At 38.6% G+C, this 14167-nt stretch overlaps 1 protein-coding gene and 1 long non-coding RNA gene across 3 annotated transcripts in view; one reads left to right on the top strand and one right to left on the bottom strand.

The window, feature by feature from the left end:
- LOC128319601 (uncharacterized) overlaps positions 1–9366 on the bottom strand; it is a 10109-nt gene extending 743 nt beyond the window's left edge. Inside the window, exons 1-3 of one of the 2 annotated variants that reach the window (XR_008303069.1) lie at positions 9234–9366; positions 5724–5838; positions 1–276 (exon numbers count right to left, since the gene is read on the bottom strand). The exon at positions 1–276 is cut by the window's left edge and continues 743 nt beyond it. This is a non-coding gene — a long non-coding RNA (uncharacterized LOC128319601). Of the gene's footprint in view, positions 277–1156; positions 1259–5723; positions 5839–9233 lie in introns of those variants that run through there. The other variant, XR_008303070.1, reaches the window with a different exon arrangement.
- ppifb (peptidylprolyl isomerase Fb) overlaps positions 1–11191 on the top strand; it is a 15255-nt gene extending 4064 nt beyond the window's left edge. Inside the window, exons 3-6 of the mRNA XM_034309558.2 lie at positions 1950–2038; positions 5710–5806; positions 8465–8540; positions 9895–11191. Coding sequence (XP_034165449.1) covers positions 1950–2038; positions 5710–5806; positions 8465–8540; positions 9895–10030 — 398 coding nt within the window. The 3' untranslated portion in view covers positions 10031–11191. The remainder of the gene's footprint in view (positions 1–1949; positions 2039–5709; positions 5807–8464; positions 8541–9894) is intronic.
- Positions 11192–14167: the final 2976 nt, after the last annotated feature.

Genomic DNA, 14167 nt, shown 5'->3' with positions numbered 1-14167 from the left:
AGATTTAACAAACCAACAAACAAACAGACTTGAGTGCAAAACTGTTCATGTCAATTGAAGTCCAAAGTCATCTTTATGGTTTCTAAGTGCTGCCATCCTCAGTAATCTCAGTGATCTTCAGGCTGTCTGTGTTGGAGGTCATCCTCAGCAAGAGCGAGTGATTTCCAAGTGATGAGAACTCCAAGCAGAAGTAGGGCATCAGGATGGATCAGGCAGGTCCGGAGAGCAGGAGGGGTCAGGATCACTGGTATCTCAGGAGTAGCATGTGTAGCTCGACTGAGAGAGAGAGAGAGAGAGAGAGAGAGAGAGAAACACAGATTATTAGGTATGCTAATTGTCCCGCAAAGGTTAAGGACAATGTACTTTGCATGGAGTATTTACATAGGGCAGCAGTATCTCAGTGGTTAAGGGAGAGCCAGAAGCTAACACAGACATGAGGGAGTCCTGGGACATAAAGCAGCAGCCTCTCCACCATCAACACACCTGAGTGAACGCGTGAGAGTGGGGGGGCGACAGCATCCAAACATCCCAGTTCACCACAACACTCTATGCCTGTGAACCTCCAGACCTGCTCCTGTGCCTAAGAAAACTATTCACAAAAGGCTTGACTAAACAAATATGCTTTCAGCCGAGACTTAAACACTGAGACTGTGTCTGAGCCCCGAACACTAAGTGGAAGGCTGTTCCATAACTGTGGGGTTTGTAAGAGAAAGCTCTACCCCCAGCTGTAGCACGTATTATTCAAGGTACCAACAAACAGCCTGAACCTTTTGATCTGAGTAGGCGTGTCGGATCATAATGATATGCTTCTAGAGTAATAATATATTTGTAGAGTAATGGAGGCGATATGACAGAAATATCATATCACAACACTTAATAGATAATTTTACTGTAAACAATAAGTATCGCAGTATTTAGGTTTGTAATAAATAGTTTTAAAAAAACCACAAAAGCAGATTTCAGTCGTATTTTACTGTAAGTTGTAGGAATATGTAACAAACCCAAATGAAATAACGGTCAGGAAATGCGGGTTTAATGTTTAATGATGATGTCAGCGATGAGCAGAGAAGGCGTACTGTAGCGTGATTTACTGCGATATTGATGTTATATTTTCATAACTGTGATCTTACTGTAAGTGAATATGAATAAGAACAGCTTTACTGACATCATCGTATTAGCAGTAATGCTAACAGACTGGAAATGGATCGTGCGATGTGATTGGCTGATGCGTAGGAGAGAAGGCGTACCTGTCAGGTCGCTATGATGGAGAAAAACAGAAGAGATGTGGTTTAAAGTTGTTGAGCGACATGAACGTCCATTTTTCACTTAAAGCGTGTTTCAGATGAATAATCGTGAACTTCAATGGAAGTAAACCGTAAAAACTCAGATTAAATTGTGCACTTCATGGGGTGTAAAAGCCGTTATGTTTTGTCCCGTGTAGCAGGAAGTCGATAACGTTCCTGAGGTTTGATGATAAGCGTTACCATAGAAACGGCCGTTTAGCCTTAGCCTCGCTGTAGCTGGAGCAGCCTGAAACCTTTTTTTTTTTTTTTTTTTTATTCGAGCTACACGTTATTTACACTGAGTTTGAATCCGTGTTTAAATCTATTTCTGTTTAAATGATTTATTTGTATTTTTTTTTTTTTTAAATCGATGTTGTGATTAATTATATCACAATTTTTTTTAGGTATTATGGGTATCGTTATATCTTTTTTTAACAAGCAGAAAACAGAATTTTCTACTGACTGAATCTTTAAAATTGTAAAATTTTTTATACGTCTGAGTACAAATTAAAAACAGAAAAACTAACAAATTATTATTAAAATATGATGTGTGTGTGTGTGTGTGTTTGGAAAATAGCACAAATTCAACACACACATGAGTGAATAACTACACTGACTAATACTGAGTGTGTGTGTGTGTGTGTGTGTGTGTGTGTGTGTGTGTAGAGAATTTCCGAGCTCTCTGTACAGGAGAACATGGTTTTGGATACAAAGGCTCCATCTTCCACAGAGTCATCCCACAATTCATGTGTCAGGTAATCTCACACACACACACACACACACACACACATACACACACACTGTCTGTCTCTCACATTCTCTGTGTGTGTGTGTGTGTGTGTGTGTGTGTAAGAGAGAGAGAGATATTTATCGTAGTTTATAGTCGACTCGATGGGCTGCGATTCATCAGCTTCCTCTTTAAACTAAAGGAAGTGAAAGCAGAAAAGAGGAGAAGCGTTAACCATTGTATGTCTGTCTCTCTCACGCGCACACACACACACACACACACACACACACACACACACACACACACACACACACACACACACTCGTTCCTGTGCAGGACGTGACATGACTGCTGCTCTGTAATCCTGAGTGATGCAGAATGAAAGCGAATGTCCTGATTAGCGGTCTGTGTGAGCTGTAGTGCATTGTGGGTAACATGACAAAATGCCACATATACATAAAACATATATAAAGATGTGTAAAGTAAGGGGCTGTTACAGGTTCAGGTGTTTTTGTTCTGCGTTTATGAAATAAATTCATCGATTTAGGAAGAAAAAGAAAGAAAATGGTGTAACAACGATAGTAGAAAAGTTGACTGTAATGATGAATTGTGTATATAATGTTACAGTATTGATTCTGTCCATCACACAGCCCTAATAATAATAATAATAATAATAATAATGACTGTGTCCTGTATGTGTGTGACTGTTTAAAATATCAGGTATTATAATTTACTGTAACCTCTAAAAACCTGACCGCCATTTTAAACACACCAGCTGGTGCTGAAAACTAAAGGAAATATGTCTGTAATGATATGTGAACATTTTACACATAAACAAAATGATCACATAAAGATCAGACGCTCTAATTATTCCTCTTTATTATTCTTTTATATTATTCTTCTTTATTATTCCTCTTTCTTCTTTGAATGAATGAATGAATGAAAGAAAGCCTTTATTGTCATTGTACATCTCTGTATACAACGAAATTAGGATCAGTGCTTCTGACTGGTGTTATAAAAACAAATATAACATCAGACAGTAAATAAGACTATAAAGTGAGTATACTGTATAGTATAAGAGTATGTATATATGTACAGCAGGTATAAAGTATAAAGTATAAAGTTTATACAGCAGGTGAGTAAGTGATAATATTGCACAGTGAACATTCAGAACATTGTGAATAAGTGAGCAGTGATAGAACTGCACATTAACCTCTACACTGGTGTAAACAGTTCAGTAAAGACACACAGAAGTACAGACTGAAATGGAATAAGTGACTGTAGTTGAGGAAGTGAGCAGAGACAGTAACTGCACATTTACAGTCTACATTTAGTGCATTGAGAGTTTAGAGTCCTGATAAATAAAGTGATCAGGTGATAGTATTGCACACTGACATGCTACATATGATATAAACAGCAAGTGTAGACAGAAGTAGAGATGGATGAAATAAGTCACTGGAGTCGGACACAGTGATCAGAGGGAGTTGTACATTGATATTTTACGTTTAGTGCATTTGTGAGTTTATAGTCCTGATAGCATTTGGGGGAAAAAAACGTCCTGAAAGCGAGTGATCCTTGTTCTTAAGGATCTGCACCGTCTGATCAAACAGGTGGTGGCCTGGATGTGATGTGTCCGTGATATCCTTTATTGTTTTTCTTTATTCTTCTTCTTTATTTTTCATATTCTTTTTTGTTTTTCTTTAATATTTCTCTTTATTCTTCTTCTTTATTGTTCTTTATTGTTCCTTTTTATTATTGTTCTTTGTTGAAAAGATCTTTTTAGTGATTGACTTGTCTGTAAAATTTCTAACACATTCATCAGTCTTTTATTAAACTTGTGTGTAAACGTTTGTAAACCAAACCGAACTATAATTTTTCCGCCAGATTTCAAACGTTTCAGAAACATCGATGTTGATTAAAGTGTGAAGTGCGTTCGTGACACGCCCACAAAACTCCGTAAAAGGTCGAGGGCTGGAAACGCGACTAAATGACGACTGAAGTGAGAAAGAGAAGGAATTTCCCTGAGGCAGGAACGGGAGATATTTTGTGCCAGTAAAATATATTATTTATCAGAGTAACAGCACCTGGAAAAAGGCTTAAACCTGGAGACCAGTTCAGAGTGACTTTAAGTGAGAAGAGAAAATGGTGTGAGATGAAAAGCGAGAGATCTACATGCCTACACGCTGTACATCTCCTCACGCTCCGCTCAGATCATTACATTTAGAGTAAAGATGATTCTGGGTGAAATACGAATCCTACACTCACTGCGCTCCATTCTGAAGCTATGACCCCTACATAAGGTGCTTCACAGGGGGACACGCCCACGGCAGCCATTTTTATTGTCGTTCCACACTGAGGTGATGAAATCTGCTCTCCGGATTCTTTACAGTGTTTTTATGATGAATGAAAACAAATCAGAAATTAGATTTACCCATAAATATAGGTCACTATCAGTTAGAAAATGTTTTATACCACCTCCGGCTGTGCTGATAGAGGAAAATAATCAACGACAGGGTGGTGTGTGTGTGTGTGCGTGTGTGTGCGTGTGTGTGCGTGTGTGTGCGTGTGTGTGTGTGTGTGTGTGTGTGTGTGTGAGACAAGACACCTCCATTATAATGTAATGTTACTGTTTACACGACAGTGATGCTGCTGAATTCTGGATTGTGATTGGTCAGAAGGTGTTGATTAATTCTCTATAACAGCAGCTCTGACAGTAGCGCAGGTTTATATTAATGCGCTGGGTCTCATACGTTATCGTTTCTATAGTAACAGCACGTTCACAGGGACGTGTACAGCGGCATTGCGCTAATAATAAACAGATTAACAAACAAGTATCATTGCTGATTAAACAGGTGTTAGAATTTGTTCGATATGAGAAACAGCGAGACGGTGACATTGTGACTCAGAACCTACACCCTGCAGGTTTCCTCATTTTACCCCACAGCGCTGAGCCAAAGGGGCGTGGCCTAGAAGGGGCGTGGCCTGGACTCCTGTTTGTGTGTTCAAGTTCATTATTATTTGCATGTAACAGGGCATGTCTCTATAAAATGGTTCTTCATGCTATCTCAAGGGTTGTTATGTTTTTTTTCTCTCCGTGTGAACGCTTCTTGCTTTTAAAATTAATAAAATAATTTTAAATGATTCTCTTTGTGTTTTCATTCAAGCTATTCGAACAAATTTCAATTTTATTTCCATAATATTTAGTGCGTAGTTTAAATATCTGATTCCATACTGATTGAGTCTTTTGAAAATGATTCACTGACTCATTGAATTTTAACTTCAAATTTTATCATTTAAATATCACGACAGTTCGATTTACATTCGGTTCTTTAGTAAACGATTCAGCGACTCAGTAAATCTCGAATATCGCCCAGTTTGATTCAGTAGTGATTCATTAGAAAATGATTCATTGCATCATTCAATCTCAGATACAGCCCTTTAGTAGTGATTCTTTAGAAAATGATTCATCAGTAGTGATTCTTTAGAAAATGATTCATCAGTAGTGATTCTTTAGAAAATGATTCATTGAATCATGAAGTGTTTAATTTCACCACAGGAAGAAACTGATAGAAAATGATTCAGTGAATCGTGAACACTAAATCCACAATCTGATTTAGTTCATCAGATACAGATTTGTGGCATCATCAGTGTGTGTGTGTGTGTGTGTGTGTGTGTGTGTGTATGTGTGTGTGTGTACAGGGCGGTGATTTTACTCATCATAACGGTACAGGAGGGAAGTCGATCTACGGCCCGCGGTTTCCTGATGAGAACTTCGTACTGAAACACACCGGGCCTGGTGAGAGAACCTTCACTTCCTCATAACAAACACTGCAACGGATAAAATAATAAATAATCACTTTTAATATTATCTCTCTCTCTCGCTCTCTCTCTCTCTCTCTCTCACACTCACACACACACACACACACACACACTCTCTCTCTTTCTCTCTCTCACACACACTCACACACACTCACTCACACACACACACACACACACTCACACACACTCACACACACTCACTCACACGCACACTCACACACACTCACTCTCACATTCACTCTCTCTCTCACTCACACTCACACACATACTCACACACTCTCTGACACTCACACACACACTCTCACTCTCTCACACACACACACTCACTCACACACACTCACTCTCACATTCACTGTCTTTCACACTCACACACTCTCACACACACACACACACTCTCTCACTCACACACTCTCACACACACTCACTCTCACACACACACACACACACACACTCACATACACACACTCACGCTCTCTCACTCACGTTTTGTAAGTCAAAGATTTAGACGTGATGCTGGAGCTACAGATCTGCTGAGCTTATTTAAGTGAAATGTGTGAGATTGAATTATTTTATTATTGTATTATTCTAACTTACTGTTTATGCTCATGCTGTAGTCACACATTCACCCTCATACAGGAGTGTATGCTGTATCTAAACAAATATAATATAGAACATATACAGTCAGGTCCATAAATATTGGGACATCGACACAATTCTAACATTTTTGGCTCTATACACCACCACAATGGATTTCAAATGAAACGAACAAGATGTGCTTTAACTGCAGACTGTCAGCTTTAATTTCAGGGTCTTTACATCCAAATCAGGTGAACGGTGTAGGAATTACAACAGTTAATTCTGGAAGTCTGGAACGCATAGACATCACCAGACGCTGGGTTTCATCCCTGGTGACGCTCTGCCAGGCCTCTACTGCAACTGTCTTCAGTTCCTGCTTGTTCTTGGGGCATTTTCCCTTCAGTTTTGTCTTCAGCAAGTGAAATGCTGCTCAATCGGATTCAGCTCAGGTGATTGACTTGGCCATTGCATAACAGTCCACTTCTTTCCCTTCAAAAACTCTTTGGTTGCTTTTGCAGTATGCTTTGGGTCATTGTCCATCTGCACTGTGAAGCGCCGTCCAATGAGTTCTGAAGCACTTGGCTGAATATGAGCAGATAATATTGCCCGAAACACTTCAGAATTCATCCTGCTGCTTTTGTCAGCAGTCACATCATCAATAAATACAAGAGAACCAGTTCCATTGGCAGCCATACATGTCCACGCCATGACACTACCACCACCATGCTTCACTGATGAGGTGGTATGCTTAGAATCGTGAGCAGTTCCGTTCCTTCTCCATACTCTTCTCTTCCCATCACTCTGGTACAAGTTGATCTTGGTCTCATCTGTCCATAGGATGTTGTTCCAGAACTGTGAAGGCTTTTTTAGATGTCGTTTGGCAAACTCTAATCTGGCCTTCCTGTTTTTGAGGCTCACCAATGGTTTACATCTTGTGGTGAACCCTCTGTATTCACTCTGGTGAAGTCTTCTCTTGATTGTTGACTTTGACACACATACACCTACCTCCTGGAGAGTGTTCTTGATCTGGCCAACTGTTGTGAAGGGTGTTTTTTCTTCACCAGGGAAAGAATTCTTCGGTCATCCACCACAGTTGTTTTCCGTGGTCTTCCGGGTCTTTTGGTGTTGCTGAGCTCACCGGTGCGTTCCTTCTTTTTAAGAATGTTCCAAACAGTTGTTTTGGCCACGCCTAATGTTTTTGCTATCTCTCTGATGGGTTTGTTTTGTTTTTTCAGCTTAATGATGGCTTGCTTCACTGATAGTGACAGCTCTTTGGATCTCATCTTGAGAGTTGACAGCAACAGATTCCAAATGCAAATAGCACACTTGAAATGAACTCCGGACCTTTTATCTGCTCATTGTAATTGGGATAATGAGGGAATAACACACACCTGGCCATGGAACAGCTGAGAAGCCAATTGTCCCATTACTTTTGGTCCCTTAACAAGTGAGAGGCACATATGCAAACTGTTGTAACTCCTACACCGTTCACCTGATTTGGATGTAAATACCCTCAAATTAAAGCTGACAGTCTGCAGTTAAAGCACATCTTGTTCGTTTCATTTGAAATCCATTGTGGTGGTGTATAGAGCCAAAAATGTTAGAATTGTGTCGATGTCCCAATATTTATGGACCTGACTGTAGATATTATATAAAAGGTTAAAACAGCATGCAGATGGTTAATAAGTTAAGATTAAGATGACGTGTGATATTTTATTCAGCAGTAATTCACACAGCGCTGCTCTGAAGGCTGTAGAGTTAGAGTACTAAATAATTAAATTACACAATGAGTGTTTCAGATTTCTGTAGAATGAATGTGTAAGAACAGGTCGGTGTTTAGCGTGTAATCTGACGACGTGCAGGTGATAAACAGCGAGTGTGTTGTGAGCAGTGTGAAGCTGCTGCCTGAGGGGGAACAGTATTCATTTAACACACCTTCAAAACATTTCACAGACATCTAACGAGGACAAAGAGCTGGGTGTGGCGTGTAGGAGTGTGTCCTGTACCAAATAATACAGTATAATACAAGAGTGTGTGTGTGTGTGTGTGTGTGTTGTAGGTATTCTGTCTATGGCCAACGCAGGACCAAACACCAATGGTTCCCAGTTCTTCATCTGCACTGTAAAAACTGAGTGGTACGCTACTGTGTGTGTGTGTGTGTGTGTGTGTGTGTGTGTGTGTGTGTGTGTGTGCTGTTTAAACCGGTAACAAAGGTGAACCTGTGTGATACGTTTGTGTGATTTGCATTTGTTTGTTTATCAAAAAAAGTTTCTGCAAAGCGTCTCAGAGATTGACTCCTCAGAAGATTTGATTCGATTTGATGAGTCTTCTGAAAATGATTCAGTGAATCATTGAATTTTAACTTTTGCCACCGTTCTGTAGATGATTAACTTTTTTCATTAAATGTCAGAGTTCATCATGACTCGATTAGAAACGATTCAGTGCGTTATTAAATCGTTAATATCACCACGGTTTGATTCCGATCCGATTCTTTAGAAAACGAATCAGATTCACTGCACTATAGGAAGTGATTCAGTGCAGTATGGAAACTCAAACTACAATCTGATTCACTGATCAGAAAAAGATCTTCATTATGAGATGAGTTTAATTCGATATTATCTAAACAATTAGGATGGAAATGTTTCAGCGAGTTATGATATTTCGTAAAAATGAATCTGAATCTTTTTTTAAGAAAATTATTTAATGCAACTTTCAGTTTTAAATTTCAACATTAAACCAGAATTTAATCACAATTTAATTTGATTCTATAAGAAATAATGCACTGTACAAAAGCATTTAAGAATGCCTTTAAGCCTTTAAGAACATACTGTAATCATTGAAGCTGTCGTAAGGTTGCGATGGACGTGCAGTTACATGCATAACACCAGATGAGTTACTCGAGTTCATCGTGACTGGGAGCGATGACTCTCTGTGTTTTCCCCTGTGTATGGAGACTTTGTGGACACCCTGTGTAAATAAAATCACACATTTGACTCTGATCCGGATTTGATTCTTTGAGAAATGATTCACTGTGAAATAACCCTCCAAATTGACTCAGATTTTATTTGATTCTTTTGGAAATGATTCACTGCATCATGATCTCTTAAAAATTTGACTTTGCTGTAAATTTGATTCTTTAAGAAATGATTTAGTGCGAAATGAATCTCAGATTTGACTCTGATCTGAATTTCATTCTTTAAGAAATGATTCAGTGTGAATGAATCTCAGATTTGACTCTGATTTGATTCTTTTGGAAATGATTTACTGGATCATGATCTCTTAAATTCGACTTTGCTATGAATTTCATTTTTTAAGAAATGATTCAGTGTGAAATGAGTCTCAAATTTGACTCTGATCTGAATTTGATTCTTGGAGAAATGATTCATTGTGCTATGAAATCTCTGATTTTATGATTTGATTCAATTCTTTGGAAAATGACTCAGTTGTTTGTGTGTGTGTGTGTGTGTGTGTGTCTCTCTCTGTCCCCAGGTTGGACGGGAGGCACGTGGTGTTCGGCAGTGTGAAGGAGGGGTTGGAGGTGGTGAAGAAGGTGGAAGCGCTCGGCTCTCGCTCTGGAAAAACCTCCAAGCGGATCATCATCACCGACTGTGGAGAAATCAAATAACACACACACACACACACACACACACACACACACTCGGATCTCATCACAGCGAGCACTTATCTAACACATACACACACACGCGCACACACAACGAGGTCTCAGGTTCAGTGTGTGTTTAATAAAGAACACATCAGCATTGAGAACACGAGCCAAAACCACGGACCTCGTTCCAATACAGTTTATAACACACCCTCGTTCACTTCCCCTCCCTCCTGCCCCTCCCTCCTGCCCCTCCCTCCTGCCCCTCCCTCCTGCCCCCGTTAAATCCGAAGTTTATTTCCTCGTAAAAAGATGTCAAACCTGTTCAGGTTGGGTTTTATTCCTCCGAACATAATTAGCTAATTAACTTTAAATAACATCTCCAAAAAGAAAAGAAAAAAAAAAATAGCTAGCTAATTCTAATAGAAAAGCCATAAGATAGTTTGGTTTAGGGATCAAAATCCTGTATGAGCTCTGGCTAGTTTTGTTTGTGGATTTATGCAAAAAAAAAAAAAAAATCCCCAAATAATACTAGCTAGCTAGCTTTAGAGAAGAAACAGAATTAGCTCGCTAGCGTGAGCACTGTGAGGTTTTGTGTTGTACGCTGTATTGAAACGCGGGGAAACGTCTTTGAGTTTTGGAACAAGAGCAATAAAGCAGATTAGCGTGGGATTAATTTACTGCAATAATGTAGCCTGTGAATTCTGGATCTGAGCCGAGTCTGGATTAAATGAGTCTGGATTAAATGAGTCTGGATTAAATGAGTCTGGATTAGTTAAATCTGGGTCAGTGAAGTGGTCAGGTCTGGAGTTTCTGTATTAATGTGAATGTTGTATATCTGTGTTTCCTGAAGCCGATCCACAGGGACCCCTCCATTTTAGCTCCTCCCACACCTGTACAAGTGGGCGGAGCCCTGAGTGAGATTGGCGTGAGACACTGGTGTACGTTTTTAGATAAAAGATTTAATTTCAGATACTGTTACAGTGTAAAGGTTTGTAAAGTCTCTAAACTGTATAAAAGAGAAGAGAGGGAACTCTGAACACCAGCGTGGTGCAACATTTCAGTGTGTTTGTGTGTTTATTGTGTCACTGTGTGTTGGGTGTGTTTGAGATAAATGTGGTGTTTAATCTGGACTGTTGGAGCTGGACTTTAACTCTGAAATAAACGACATTAAAAAGCTAAGTCTCTGTTTTGTTTTTTGAGTAAACACATAAGGATTAAACTCTGATGAAGCGGAGTTCCTGTCATCACCCTGAAGCTGATTAATTTCCTCTAACAGCACGTTCCCAAGTGCTTTATTCCTCTTACACCACAGCAACTTCCCAGCTATTACAATTCTCCATCTAGTAAAGACGGACGTCATACTTTTTATCTGTTTATAGTTACATTTAATGTTGTGGATCATTCATAAAACGAGTTAGTTCCTGTTCTCACTTACGTTATAGCAGCTATAAACCTTCGTTCCCTCAGAAGCGTAAACTCCTCTGTCCTGAAGATGTCAGAAAACGTAAAGTTACAGCTTTACCTCTGACTGTTACAAAGCGCTGACACTGGAGACTCCTTCCATCAATGTTACATAATAAATGTGTCCTTACAGATCAACACTTAGACTCGTTTCCGCTGTACACGCCCCCGTAAGAGAGCTGTTACTATAGAAACCATAACGTATCAGAGCGAGCGCATTAATATAAACCTGCACTACTGTCAGAGCTGCTGTTATAGAGAATTCATCAACACCTTCTGACCAATCAGAGCTGCGATAGTTTACTGAAGTGAAATGATTGTAAATTATAGTTAAGAATATAAGATAAGATGAATATAAGATGAATTCAAGTGTGAACTCAAACCAGGCTAAATATCAGAATCAGAAGGAGGAAGTTTGGTTGATTTGGTAATCAGTGTAAATAATTTCCCAGAATTCCACACGGGCTATACCGAGGTTAAATCACAGTGTTGTGTTAGTTACAGAGATTATGTACAGTGTTATTAGAAATTGTTTACAGTGCGGTAAGTAAAAGTGGGCGGTGCCTTGTGTGTGAAGTTGGATGTTTATTTGTGTAAAAGCAGCAGTGGGATTAGAGCTGTGTATATACAGTATATATATGAAGATTCTCTGAGCAGGTGTTTACAGAAAATCTTATAATAATCTTATAATAATAATAATAATAATAATAATAATAACTCAGGTGTGTATCCATGAGTGCTTGTGCTGTATTTGTTGAGGTTACTGAGATGTTGTTTGTGACTCAGCAGGTGATAGAGCGCCATCTGGTGTTAGTTCTCTGTGCACTTTATCAGGGTTTATCAGAGGAGAAGGTGTTTGTGAGAAATGATGAGCAGGGAACAGATGAGAAGCTCAGATGATCAGATGTGTCTGAGATGAAGATTACTTCAGGTTCGTGTCGGTTTCTTTCACTAGAGGATGTTGAGGATGTTGTGGTGAAATCTCTGCAGATAAAAGTGTTAGCATGGCGTTTACACACCTGAGGAAAGCCTGGTTTACTGCTTCTGCATGTTAGCTGTTGTGTTTCAGAGTCCTGCAGATGGAGAAGTGAAGCAGGATGAATCCCTCATTCAGCATCTCACACACATCCTGCTCACATCACCGTTACTGCCTTTAAATAGAGGAGAAGAAAGAATCAAACCAGAAGCAAAAGTAAATGAAGGAAGTTCTCTGGTTTCTGTCTGCAGCTTTCACTAGACTCGAGTGCTAGTTCTGTGTGTACAGCACAATCTCACAGGAAGTGTGTGTGTGTGTGTGTGTGGGTGTGTGTGTGTGTGTGTGGGTGTGTGTGTGTGTGTGTGTGTGTGGGGTTATTCTCACTTCAGCTCTCTTCCACAGAAAAGAACAAACTGAAACTGAAATATAAAGAGAAAAACAGCCCCAAACCTCTGAGCTGAACTTTTACATCATCTAGTAATTTTAACTTTCTTCATCTGAGAAGTTTAAAAAGTGAAGTGACGTGAGAAACACATTCATATCAGATGTGTGTGTGTGTGTTTGTGTGTATGTATGTGTGTGTTAATGTGTATGCATGTGTGTTAATGTGTATGTGTGTACGCGTGTGTGTGTGTTTGTTTGTAAGTGTGTGTGTGTATGTATGTGTTAATGTGTGTATGCATGTGTGTTAATGTGTATATGTGTATGCGTGTATGTGTGTGTGTTAATGTGTATGTGTGTGTTAATGTGTATGTATGTGTATGTGCATGCGTGTGTGTGTTTGTGTGTGTGTGTATGTATGCGTGTGTATGTGTGTGTTTGTGTGTGTGTGTGTATGTATGAGTGTGTTTGTGTGTGTATATGTGTGTGTTAATATGTATGTGTGTGTGTGTATATGTGTGTGTATATGTGTGTGTTAACGTGTATGTGTGTGTGTGTGTGTGTGTGTGTGTGTGAGAGAGCTGAATCAGGCCACCAGAGGGCGCTGTAAGTAAATGTAATGTTTATGATACAACCTTCAACTTTGTGAGCCGTTTGTTTTTGGGTCTGGTGTAAATAACTCACTCACACACTTTTAACACATGAATGAATGAATAAATAAATGAATAAATAAATAAATAAATAAATAAATAAATAAATAAATATTTTCCAACATTAGGTAATGTGAACTGGAACAATTACACATTTATTATTTTTATTTTTTCTAGTACAGATGTAATGTTGAGGTGAATTTAGTGAGTGTACGATGGGAATAAAAAGTGTTCGTTAAAAATAAATTATAAATTTAATAACAACAACAACAACAACAACAACAACAAACAGTTCAATAAGCTCCATCTCTAAAAAGTTACACAAACACAGTCACACACAAAATACACAAATAACCAATGATAAAGTACAAAATGAAGTAAAACAACAAAATATACTCATATTCAAATAATAATAATAATAATTTGAAATTGTAATAATATAGTTATAATAATTGAATAAAATGAAATTTATAAACTAAAAGTTAGAATAGAATAAAAGGAATATAAGATGACAGAAACAGAAAATTCTAAAATAAAAAAGAAAAATATAAATACCAAATATTTTATCAGTTCTTTTACTGAACTGGTGTTAAAGTTTAATAAATTACATCCTGTTTTTATTTATTATTTATTTTAATACCAGCCTCCAGTCTACTACATACTGACTTCCTAATAACATACTGTGTG

The sequence above is a fragment of the Pangasianodon hypophthalmus genome, chromosome 12 (assembly GCF_027358585.1).
Source record: "Pangasianodon hypophthalmus isolate fPanHyp1 chromosome 12, fPanHyp1.pri, whole genome shotgun sequence".
NCBI lineage: Eukaryota > Metazoa > Chordata > Actinopteri > Siluriformes > Pangasiidae > Pangasianodon > Pangasianodon hypophthalmus.
The sequence above is the reverse complement of the archived record's forward strand: the minus strand, read 5'-3'. Positions and strand labels throughout refer to the sequence as shown.